General features: G+C 36.1%; 1 protein-coding gene across 1 annotated transcript in view; it reads right to left on the bottom strand.

The window, feature by feature from the left end:
- Positions 1–13,266, bottom strand: part of MAST4 (microtubule associated serine/threonine kinase family member 4) — a 291,265-nt gene that overhangs the window by 194,835 nt on the left and 83,164 nt on the right. The window contains exon 3 of the mRNA XM_053931385.1: positions 13,140–13,261. Within this exon, the coding sequence (XP_053787360.1) occupies positions 13,140–13,261 (122 nt within the window). The remainder of the gene's footprint in view (positions 1–13,139; positions 13,262–13,266) is intronic.

Raw genomic sequence — 13,266 nt, forward strand, 5'->3', positions numbered from 1 at the left:
GCCACCTTTATGTTCCACACCAAAACAATCATTCTCTGCATATGATTAAGAAATAATCTAGATAACATTCCTGTTCTGTAGTATTCTGAGAACAGTTTCAGTTCCTAAAGGAATTTTACACTGAGTATTTTACACTGAATTTCAAACACCCTATGCAAACACAGTACATTTTTTTTCTATTACATACACACAAAAAAGTCTCTAAAAGCATCACCCAGAAGTTTTCAACTGTCCCATACATATATATCCACACCAAACCATCCTACTGTCACTCCACAATGCTTTGGGGAAAAGAGATTTCATTAGAATCTTAATGGATACCAGGTCATCATCACAGGATGCCACAGAAGCATGAAAGCAAAAGCATGTGTGGTGCTGGGAGATGGAAGATGAGCGTATATTTTTTTTAATCAATCTGATAGAAGTGAAACAAAAGGGAAGTGAAACAAAATGAAGATCACCTTTAAAGAATTTTATACAGATCAACATCTAGCCATCTTAAGTATGTCAAAAACTTATAGTATCACTCTGTACTTTTTACACAACCTGAGTTTTCTTTAATGAAATGTTTTTAATGTTATCTGAGGAGAAAAGGGTTATGGAAACAATTCTTTCCATGTGCCTCTTGTTCCTTCAAGTTCTGGAAGCTCTGTTATCTGTGAACTGTCACTGAAATTGGCTACAGCATCAGAAGTAAGACATTTCATCAAAATTAGCAGCAAAAATTGACAGACCAACATTTAACACCATCACAGAGATAAGGGACACTGAAATCCGCCCAAAGCCACAGATACCTTCTCAGTCTGTACATCTAGACTAGAAAACAGAACTGTAGCTCTGCAATATATTTTTCAAGAATTTTCTCAAACAACCACTGTTGTTTCAGTATTAACAGGAAAGTGTATTTAAGATACTCAGTCAGTGCAGGAATATAGGCCAGCTTTATCACAAACTACTTGAATGGGGTAATGAAAATCCACCACTCAGTTTTCATTATTTATTTTCCAAGACTTTATTTACCCATAGAACCTATGCAGTGATATCATATGAAGTTGCATATTACTTTAAGAAATTGAGAAAGCAATTCTCGCACTTTAGAGTGTTAGGAGCTACAGTTGCCTTGTCTAAATTTGAGGTTGATAGAGCAAATTTATTAATAATTATTAAAATACATTGAAATTCTGAGAAACTAATGAATTTAACAGAATCAAGTTACATCCCCAACATCATAATCAACTACTAACAAGGCCCAGTAATTCATATACAATTTTAGACACTGCGAGCAATACATATTTTTACTATTTAAAGTGGAAAAGTTACAGTATTTCATCTATATAGCCATTTATGTTCCTGTATACATCTGCCTTATGTCCCTTCTGAGGGCCTAGAAAAAGTACAGAATAAATGTTCCATGTGAAACTAACAGCTACCTTTCAGGGTGCAACTTGCTAACTCACCATTTCCCAGAAGAAAACAGACATGCTCCACCAGCCAAATGTTTTCAAGGCACCTCTGAGTCCCCAGCTACAGCACCGAGAAGGCATTGCTAGCCTGACAATAAAACCATGAGTTCTCACCAGTTCTTTCCTCTGTCCTCCTTCAGCATTACAATCCTACCCACACACACGAAGTGCATTAGTCTCTTTTACACTCTTCTATGCTTCAGAAGTAAAGACTTTAGGGCGATAATCACTGCATGGATTGATAGAGCATCATTTAATTTGTGTTTCACTTCACCACATTACACCAACACACATTCAGGTAAGCCAGACTAGCTTCCTGAGTGTCCAAGATGCACCAACTACCAGTTCCAGCAATGCATTAAGAGACAGTTTATTATTCTTACTGTATATTACTAAGTATACAGATCACAAGCAGGGAAAATTTGAGATTCCTCAGTTAGCAAAACTCTAATTCTCCTCTTCTAGAGCTGATAAACCTCACAAGTTGCAAACCGCAGCAGATGGTTACACTTACGCAACAATTTATTACACATAAGGAAGTAGGGTTGATTGCTGCTGTTTCTTAATAAAAGAAAATATTACTGATTCTGTTACTTGTATTTTAAGGTTCTTGAAAATAAAGTACTTTATCCCATGAAAGCATGCGTACCGTGCCAACAGTCAGCATTACACACGTAGGCATGGACACATTCCATGGAGAGCATAGGTGCACACTGGGTCTTCTCGCCACCTGCTGGACAAAATCCTACTTGCACCAACTTGTTTCAGGGTTCACCACTCATTCGGATGGGCTAAGTTACCTCAGGTAATCAATCCCTTATGATAATATTAGAAGAAAAATAACTGTTGCAGAAGAAAACAAAATTTTCAAATAAGTTACTTAAAGATGTTAATAAATTCCTCTTTCAGTGACAGAACACACAGAAGACGGTTCACAACAGACATGTCAGCTTAATCCGTTTTGCCTTTTCCATAAAATACTGTTTCTTCCTCCATCAAAAGGCATAGCTATATCATCAATTAAAAAAAGGCAGTCAGCCCCCCAATTCTCTACATCTTCCATAATTACACAATAACATAAAAGAAATTTCTTTCTGAAAAGACAGGCACATTGTGAGTACAGTCTGAATCTCTCATGTGTCACCTTCCAACAAGAACTGAGATACACATATAATGTTCTCGCTTTTTTCAAAACTTGCTGAACTATTTGTCTCAGTATCTTCCCAAAGAAAGCCTAACATCAAACAGAAGCTACACCATTTTTAATCTTAGATTTTGAAGTGCCACACATATAGCTATGTTTTCAGAGAACAAATAAAAATCCCTCTGAGTTGAGACTTTTCTAACAATCAGCTCAGTGGAATATTTCACATTCTGTAAATGGAAAAGGAACCAAATTCTTAAAAAAAAAAAAAAAAAACCACAACCTCATGGCAAAATAGTAATAGCAATTACATTCAGAATAATCCCTGTTAGACATTTAGAGTTTGATTCTCAAGTGAAATCAGTAGTAGGCAAGCTCCACTCCAACCAAAATTATCAAACTTTGGCACGGTTAAGTTCTTGTTTTGAGATCACTCTGAACAGTGATGCATTCAGTCTCCTTTATTTTGATGTCCCATTTTCCTTTTTAGAAGCATTTAATCTAACACTTAAAATAATGCAGTGTTTTCTCAATGAGATAATGTATTAATGTACTTTCTCTTAAGGACACATCATTTTTCTTAATGTGTTTTGGCTGTTTCTTCTACTATAAGATTTAATACTTTCCACTGTATGTGGTCCAGCTGCTTCACAAAAACACTCTCCTTCATAAGAGATCAATGGTTAAGCCTTTCAACATTCAAATTAATTCAGAATATAGTTTACCTTGCTGAAGTCTTAAGTCCCTATGGATAGAAATTCCATTACAAATCAGCGAAATAAGGAAGTCTGGAATAAAAGGGAACATTCTCCTAATGATTGCTAGTTGCAATCCCATATTTAATAGGTGGAGGACATATAACAAGCACACCAAAAAGATTTATTCACAGTTACAGCTTTCTGGAAAAGCAACTTCATGCTAGGAATGTTTGTTCAGGATATGCTCTTACTAGAAAGAAAAATTTTTATGAGAATAATGAAATACACTGAGATCCATCTCCACTTCAATGTAAGCTAATTCTCTTACTTAACTTGATTTTTTTCTCCCTCAATTACAGCAGGCAATCTCATAATTCAACTTTGTTTCTTACCACCTTCATCCTAACAGATCACAAAAGAAATCTGTGATCAGCCAAGTGTATATTATTACTATTAAATTATTCCATGCTTACAAAGCCAACCATCATTTCTGGATTTAACTGACCAAATACTGAGTATTTTCCATTGTACCACATAATCACAGCTATTCCACAATGATCAAGAGGTTAAATGCATCCATGAGAGAGTAGCAGTTAACCAATCTCCTATTACATCTTCCTATTATATTTTTAGGTCAAGTGACATTAGGTCAGCTTGAGCACTTACCTAGTTTCTTTATCTCTGCAACACCATGAAAGAAAATGCTTAATAGATGCAATGATCTTACTGTATTATTACTTTATTAAAAATCTGATAAAATTGGATAGAGACATATGGACCACAATTGGGCGTACTGTGATTAAAAAAAAAAAAAACCAAAAACAAAAACAAAAAAAAAAACAAGCAGTACTTTCAAGCTTTACTGAGATGACAACAGAGTTGATGCTAAAAATCATCAGTCCATTGTGGCATGGTACAGAAGAGGTAAGCAAATGCAATGACCATTTCACACCAGTGAAGCCAGAACAATTTAAATCACCGTTTATCAGAACAAGGGAGAGACTGCAAGAATACTAACAGGTATGGTAAAAAATATTGAAATCCACATTCCCACCTGCCTCCACAGGACAAAAGTGCATCTTACAGTAACACATTTGGTGTTACATGAATGTACAAGAAAGTCTGACTAAAAACCAGAGTTACAAATACCCAGCAGCATGTGTCAAAGCCAACTGTAGTGGTCAACCTAACACTTAAAGTTTCAGGTCAGTAAAACAGCAGTTGCTTTTAAACCTAAAACTGTAAGAGATAGGAAATAGCAATGCACCATCCAACACAAAAGTACTCTGTTGTGCGTTTCAGAAAAATTCTTGCTAGATACCTTTGCTTTGTGGAACTTAAAAAAAAAAAAAAAATCAATGAGGAAGAACATTTATTCCCACCAGAGATCTGGAAAAACTACATTTCCCCACTTTGCTCCAGTGCCTGTAAGTCAGCAGTGTCATTCAATTCAGTTTGAGTCTCTTTGTTTTGAGAGTGACAGCTATCATCAGAACCATGGGAGTACTTCAGATTGAGGAATGAGAGATACTGTTTCCAAACTGTCTGCTTCCATCCCCTGCTATATTACAGTCATTTGCAAGTACCACAGGCATGAGAACATGTCAGCTTACAGGAAGGAAAATAAAGATGTTACTTCCCCAATCTGGAATGCTATCCTATTTAGTCATCATTTAACATAAGGATGCTGCTCCACAGCAAAAAAAAAAATTAACAGAAAGGAATGTGTCTCATCAGCTTCCAAACAGAAGCCAAACTATTTTAGGCCAAACTTTACTAGGAAGTTCAAAGAATTTTAATATTTGCATTTTTGTCAACTGAAACTGCCAAAACAGGGATCAAGTTTTCTATAGCAATAGCAGCACTAGGAATAATTTTTAGCATTGTAAAAACTTTAAGTCTCTTAACAATATAGAGTATCACTATTAAAATTCAGGTCAGTGGAACAGCATCTTGTCCTCTACCCCATTTTTTTTTAATTAGTCAACCTATTCTAATTATGAATGAGTACCAAATTCCTAAGACTGCTAAGAACAGTCGAAGAAATTGTAATTGCCTTATAAGAACACCAAACAACACCCTAACCTACTACACTCACCCACACCACACAGGGAACTCTCAGTTTGAGGTTACCAACACCTCTCACTTCAGATCCTGAATGCTGACCCAAGTATAGACAGCAGTTTTCCTACACTCATCACATTATTCCCCATACCCACTTTATCTCAGTTTATTTTGAAGACAGAGCTGTGATTGTAATTAGTTTAATCTTCCATTACATACTTCTGACACTGGAAATCAGACCAATCAAATTAGATTCATACATGAGCGCACAACTCCTCAAGCAAAGAAATATCTCCTTGCAACTTGTTGTTTACTATTTTGTCATTAAATGTTACAAACCGTAAATGTATCACTGTTTCAATTAATATGCTAACTAACAGAAAATGAATTCGCAGTAGTCTGCTTTTTGTGACCAGAGGGAACAGAAGATAGTATGGAACAGGAAACAGCATTATGGTTAAATTTTCCTCAATCCTTCCAAATGCCAGTCATTTTTCCAGTTTCTTCCTGCTCTTCATGTCCTTTATAACCTTTTGATCCCCCTTCCATTTCCACACCTATAAATCTTTTAAGGAGTTGCAGAACCTTTTGATCTAAGGCCAAAAAAGTTCATCACTATATTCTTGAGTTTTATCCCTTGTTAATCACAGATTATAATTTTGTGCAGTTATCCTCTAAGTAAAGTCCAACAACAAGCCAAGAAAGTTTTATTCCCAGAAAGGCATCTAAACTTCAAACACTATAAATGATTACACATTGATTTCTTCTGGTCATATAGTTTACTGCAAAGTATCACTACTCCTTTGTCTCTCATGTGGCCAATTCTACCTGGGCGAAAAGTTCACAGCCTCACTTTGGTAACACTTCCCACTCTTCCCACTTTCTAAGTCATACTGGCAACACAATTCTAGATGACATTTTATGATAACCATCACTAACACCACACTCAGACAACTCAAACATTACATCAGACAAGAATAAGCCCTTATTCAGAGCCACTACTAACATATAATCAGAAGCTACAGTTCATCACCTCTGATGAACTATGATGCACTGTGATGCACTATATTTAACCTAGCTTACAACTGTGTGAGTTCTACACTAGAAGAAGAAAGACATCCTCGGCCAACAAAAATTTTAACAGCCCTAGATTCTTGATTATCTAAAACTAGAAACTGGTCCCAGTGAGCCTTTTCACCATTCATGGTAAGTCTCACATGAAGGAAGAAGACTCTTATATGGGACATCTGGAAAACAGAAGCATGGTACTCATGCAAAATAGGGATGTATTACTTAGCTCCTACATGTATTTGTTCTCTCCTCATTCTATATCATTAACAGGATACAGAAGAGGGTTATACCTACATTCAGCTCTAATAAACTGTGCAGCATCTCCTTTCATTTCTCTCTCATGCTCAGTACATCCTGACAGCTGGAAGCTAGCTGAGGCAGATGGGAAGTGACCTACTTCACCACAAAGGGGGTATTTTTGAAAAACACACTACATATGCATAGGACTTTTTAACCTAGGTTAGTCTTCTCTGAGAGATTATTATTTTACCTACTTTTTCCATTATTCTTTAACTAATGAAAATTTGCAGCACAAGCTGTGTTCTCTGAGAAATCACAGGCTCTCTCTGGGAGAAATGTCAACCCCAGCCATGACCATATCTGTATTTTATCCACACCCAAGAAAAAGCAAGAAAAGAAAAAGAATTAATAAAGCCAGTAGTTTTAATCAGATGACTTAGGAAAGGATTCAATATCTAGAATTCTGTCAAGCAGCTACATCTACAGTTTTGTTCTATATTCAAGTACACCATGACTATTTTGAAAACAATGATAGAGACAAGTAGAGATACATTTGTATTTATGGAAGAGAATACCCAGTCAGCAACTTCTTGCATCAGCCTGTCAAAGTATTATAGTTTCACAGCTCTGGACCAGGTCTACTCCAGCCTTTTGCTGTGTACAAATACAAAACATATAGGCACATCTTAGATCTATCCACTGGATTAGAACTGCAATTAAGTATTTGTTAAAAGGCAAATACAGACAAAGAAATATGAATGAAAATACATATTCATGGATAAGGAATTAATGGAATAAAATATGCAAGGGAGAATATCTAGTCTTAAAAGTTAGAAGCAACTGAAGCACAGAAAACCTGCTATCATTGCTTGACAATTTTAGCATTTCATAGGAATAAAACATCACATTTTAAAAAAAAATTTTAGTAATTACTCTTAGATGTTAAGCTTATTTTAAGTTAAATAAGAATATGATTTTCAACTTTATACAGGGGTTTAGCATTCAAGCAATTTCCTCAGTTCAGACTCTGTTTCTGAAGTCTAGCTAACTATTTTGGGGAGATTAGAGATAACAAACCAAGATTAGCTACTTTGGCAATTTCTGTTATATAGTTTTTGTGCTTCTCACAAGTGCCATCCTTGTACTTGTGCTGCATTAACTGTCAGACTATTAATTACCTGCTCACACTCAAGCATTGAAAACCTGAATCCCTGGACAGAAGGAACTAAAACTTAAAGCCACCCAAGTTTCAGATGCAGTTTCCTTTTGCTTTCAAGGAAGTTTACTTAAAAAGAAGTTCAGCTACACCTGATATCCATCATATAAAACTGAAGACAGACAATTAGTGATTTGAAAAATTTCCTACAATTACAAATAAAACATTTAAATAGAAGTCTTTTTTTAAATTACGTAGGTTGGCGAAGCACAATTGATACTGTCATTCGCTTATCTAACCAATTAGTACTTCTAAAGAATGTATTTTATTTGTTAGCTATCATTTATTATCTATGCTGTAATTTTGCAGCTTCTCAGACAACAAATGGCTGTCTTACATCTTACACACAAAAGGGTGTTGGCGTGCTGTTTGAATACATGCAATTACTGGTAGTTAAGTTCTAATTAGCATAATTAGTTTTGAAACAGTTCCCATAATAACTGTCAACATTATGTCAATTTAGCTGAAGTTAATGGCATATTTAACAAAGACACACTTACTCATTTTCTGTATTATACTATTTAAAAGAGAGGAAGAGGCAAAACTCTTTCTGAAGAAGTAGAACTGTTTTTTATGTTTTTTCCTTTCAGCAATCCAACTTATAAACAAGTACTTTATATAATTAGCCCCCTCCAGTTTCCATAAGACCATTCTTAGAAATTAACACTGATAAAATGGCAATAAAAAGCAACTGAAGTACAGATGTTTGCAAATTCAGTCTTCTGTTGTTTTGGGGAAGGCAGTATGCAGGGGGATGCCTGGTTTGGAAGGGGGAAGAAATCAAGAGGTAAATCCTGTAAAATTCAAAGTAAGTAGTATGCTAAAAAGTAGCAAATGTTTCCAGCCATACCTAGACAAAACATCCCTTCACTGCTTAGTAGGAAAGGGCATAAAGCATTCACAAAGGCCAGTTTTATTGCTTTTGTCTAGTTTTGACATTACTAGAAATTATTTCCAAGTACTAAAAGATGATACATTATTAAACTAATAGTAATTTCATTGGCATCTTTCACATTTCCATGAAGAAACCATATGCTTTTCAGAGTCTAATTTACTTCATGGTGTATACTCATCTCACACAACAGAAGCACTAGCCAACTTAAGCTCAATACTTGCCATAAAGCTGAAATCACACATCCAGTCTTGACTGAATTTAAAAGCAAAGTGCGCCACAATCTATATGTTTAATTTGAGGATCTTTGTTATAGTGTATTTCTATTATGTGACTATTTCACAGAGCAAGTTACCATAATGTACTCTTGAAATATGTCCCAGAAGGCTCTCTGGACTGACAGAAACCTTTCTTGTAGCACAAAGGATTTTTCTTTTATTAATATAAAACAGATAAACAAAATTAAAAACTTCCTGCTCCTTAAAGCAAGAGATTACTATTTTTTTAATTAGGAAAAAAACACCATACAGCCAAACAAGCAATAAATCAATAAAACTCATAACAGGAGTTTGACAGTAAGCCATGACAAAGCCAAATATGAAAAAAACTTTCCCAATTAATTTGTGCAAATTCATTTCCTTTCATGTACACATTTATCATTATGTATCATAGACACTTTATGTTTAGGTTTCCATTGCATTTATATAGGAAGCTAAGTAGAAAATGTTAAAATCAATAATTTCATTCAATCTGTGTCCCACAATATACCTTTATGCCTATAAAACAGTAATTAATTGCTCAATTTCAGACTTGTTATCATAACTTCAAGCATATCAGCTTATTACAATGAGAATTTAATAAAACTGCATTTATTTCTATTTATTTTGAAGCATTTTCCAAAAATTCTTCTCACAGTAATAAATGGAAAAGTCAAAACAGTAAGTTTACAAACAATATTTGAAAATACTTATGGAGTGGTAGAGGGGACTGGTAGAGAACAGGTGAATGACCCCTAAACTTTGGACACTGAATGAGGCAGCAACTTCATGTTATCTCCCAATCCATCCTACCCTGAAAAGATGCCTGAAGTCGAGTGAGATGACTGACAGCCTACAGTGCAAGGAATCAGATAAACTAGCTCTACCACAGTTTTCCTACACTCCTGCAAAACTCAGCATTGAGATGCACACTGAATCACCTTCCCGGAGCACCGATTACTGACCGTGGAGAGGAAGAGACCGACCAGAACGACATGACCCATAAAAACATCCCTAAAGCAGAACCACTCCTCAACTCAGCTTTCCTTTTCTATTCAGTGTTGAAGACATTCCACATAATTTTCTTAATGTTTTTAAGTCCACACTAATTCTCTGTGAAGACTCACATTGTCTGTTTCACCACCACAGAATCTGTCTGTCATGGACAGTTCGAAATGCTCATGACAGAAATTTAAGAGAAGCACGACTACAACTTAGCTACCTCTGAATAGAGGGGCGACCCCATTGCAGTCACAACTTCCTCGTGAGGGGAAGAGGACAAGTAGGCATTGATCTCTTAGCTCTGGTGAGCAGTGACAGGACCTGAGGGAATGGCCTGAAGTTGCAACAGGGGAGGTTTAGGTTGGATATCTGGAAAAGTTTCTTCACCCAGAAAATGGCTGGGCACTGAACAGGCTCCCCAGGGAAGTGATCACAGCACCAGCCTGACAGAGTTCAAGAAGTATTTGGACAATGCTCTCAGGCACATGGTGTGATTTATGAGGTTGTTCTCTGCAGGGCCAAGAGCTGGACTTTATGATCCTTTTGAGTCCCCTCCAACTCAGATTATTCTGTGATTCTGTGAATTAAGGGTCCACATCAAATCCAATACACTACCCACTAATCACAAAATCAGCCTTCTCCTATACATCTTTAAACCAGTTCTGCAGGTCTACACAGAAACCGTATTTTTAATTTATAGTCCAACTGCCTATATTATAGGAGTGAATCATGCATAGGTATTGAACTCTACCTAAAGCAACACCTGCAGCCCATTTTTAATCAATATTCTGTAAAAAAAAAAAAGCTATCATTTCCCACAGAAAGGTTTTACACCTGTGAACCAGTGAGAGATTTTGAGATTTTTTAATAAATTATTGACAGAACACGAAAAAGAATTACTTTTTTTATACCCTGTTTGCAATTGCACTAAACACTACCATGTATCTTTGACCTGTTCACTTGTCATTCTTGTCTAGATTGGCTCATAATCACTACTCAGTCAGATCCAGACCAGCTGAGTATCAACTCAACTGAGAATAGCTAGTTCTAGTAAAAGAACTAATAACAGGTTAATTATTTTTCAGATGAGCGAGACAATACATTTAAAGTCATTTCAACTCAGGCTGTGAACAGCTATATGAAAATTCTTCATAAAAATCTCTTCTACATAAGGGTAAACTCTCTCCTAGGTATGATTAAAAGCTCCAATTACTACAATCTAACAATAGGCTTCCCAAATTCAACTCTGCCAAATCACAGACTCAAGGGCAAAAGAAAAGTATGCAAGGAAAGGGAGTGATCCCTAACTTATGGCCCCTTTTAACCAAAGACCGAAGTCCTTCAAAAGCCCGACAGCAAAGTATTTGTCAAAGGAGGCTTGAAAAGAGCTCTGCCTATTTGACACTAACATTAACCTCCTTAGAAGGCAAGTCTGATCAGCAGTTCTAGATAAAAAATAAATACTTCTGAGAAATCTGCACCTCCACCCTATGCACAATCTGCTCAGATCTGCTTAGACGGTTCTTGCCTGCTTTTGCACCAGCATGAAAGAAACTGCAGTCAGGCACAGATAAAAGATGTAAAGAGACAGGAACGAAGAAGTCTGTGGCAGACAGATATGCCATAAAACTACATAGGTGATGAGTTAAAGGACCTTAAGGAAGCAAGGCTCACTGAATTTTTCATTAGTCTATTTTTTATGACCATTTAAAGGGCTTATTGTCAAAATAGTGCTGTATCTTCCTCTAGTTTAAGCATCACAGCAAAACAAAACCACAGTATTGCTAGCAGCGTGCCCCCTAATAGCTGTGCAGATAGAAACAGACCATCAAACAGCAACACAGCCCTTTTTAAATTCAATTAATTTGGAAGAAATATTTTTTTATTCTCAAATATAGAAAAGAAGAAAAAATGTGTGTTTAATGCAATTTGAACGCATTTCTGACCATTCATCTATTTTCCTTTTCATTTTAATTATACATAATCCAAATACTTCATTCACAATTAACACAATACATAGGTTGACACTTAATTCCCTGGAAAATATTAGGGATCAAAGCATAGAATTTCCAATAGAATGAAGTGTTTGCAGCAAGTGTGGAGTCCAAAAAGCCATATCTGCCCTAAAGAGCCATAAACAGCACCACCACCACCAAGCAAGATGACAAGCAGAACAAGCAAAATCCAGAATTAGATTTGTAAGTGAAGATTTGTGGCATTTGAAGTGAAATGCTACTTCAGACAGATCATGGAAAAAACAGTCATCTATCAGTATCATACGAAAAAGTGTCATGGTGATATCTGTTCAACATTAGCTGACCATAGCTGCCTTCAGCCTGAATACTGTGTCTAAAAATCCAAAACAAATCACAAAATAAGCTTCCCCTAGAAAGCAGATACGGATCAACAAAGTTTTAATGACCACTAAAGGCAAGAGAGGCAAAGCATTAATAAATTTTTTTCTTTCTTTATACAAGTAACATATTACCACAACTCTTTGAAGAAAAGTATAGGCTAGTACACAGAGCCCTGCCTTAAACTTCAACACTTCTTAAGATATTAATATACAGAAACACAAAGCAGTAAAACAGATGCTTGAAACCAAAAAGCTGACAGTTCAAGTGTATGATGCATCTCTGCCCCTTTCTCTTCCCTTATACTTTTATCCAAAAGACTTCATTAAACACTTGCTTCACACATCTATCTCCTCATGAGGACTAAGTACTTCCAGAAGTGAAAACAGACATTGATAGAAAAGAATGCTCAGGAGAAAGGACAGTTGCCGTGTATAGCATGCCCTTTTTTTAAGAAAAGAAACCATTTAAATGCAAGCATTAATGTAACATTCAGCTCAGGCTTTATGCAAAATCCAGTAACCCAATTCAGAGTTACAGCTACCATAAATGTTATTCAGCTGCACTCAACATATTAAGTAATGTTGTGTAGGCATGCATTAGGTACTTCAAAAATGCAGTGTAAGGAGGAGAGATTGGTCTGGAAATAGACTCTGGTTTGATCCCCATCCTCCCACCAACAGACGTAGAGATAAAATTTTTTTGGTACATTTCTAGCCTTGAAAAGTAGTTACTCACCAAACTAGCAGTGAGTGAAGGTGCTGACTGTCCAAATGTTTGGTAGCGCATCCGAACAAGATTAGTGGTTTCTATAGGTTGCCACAGCTGCTGTCCAGTTGCACTGGGAAGCAAATATTTGCCTGTC

The sequence above is a fragment of the Vidua chalybeata genome, chromosome Z (assembly GCF_026979565.1).
Source record: "Vidua chalybeata isolate OUT-0048 chromosome Z, bVidCha1 merged haplotype, whole genome shotgun sequence".
Classification (NCBI taxonomy): Eukaryota; Metazoa; Chordata; class Aves; order Passeriformes; family Viduidae; genus Vidua; species Vidua chalybeata.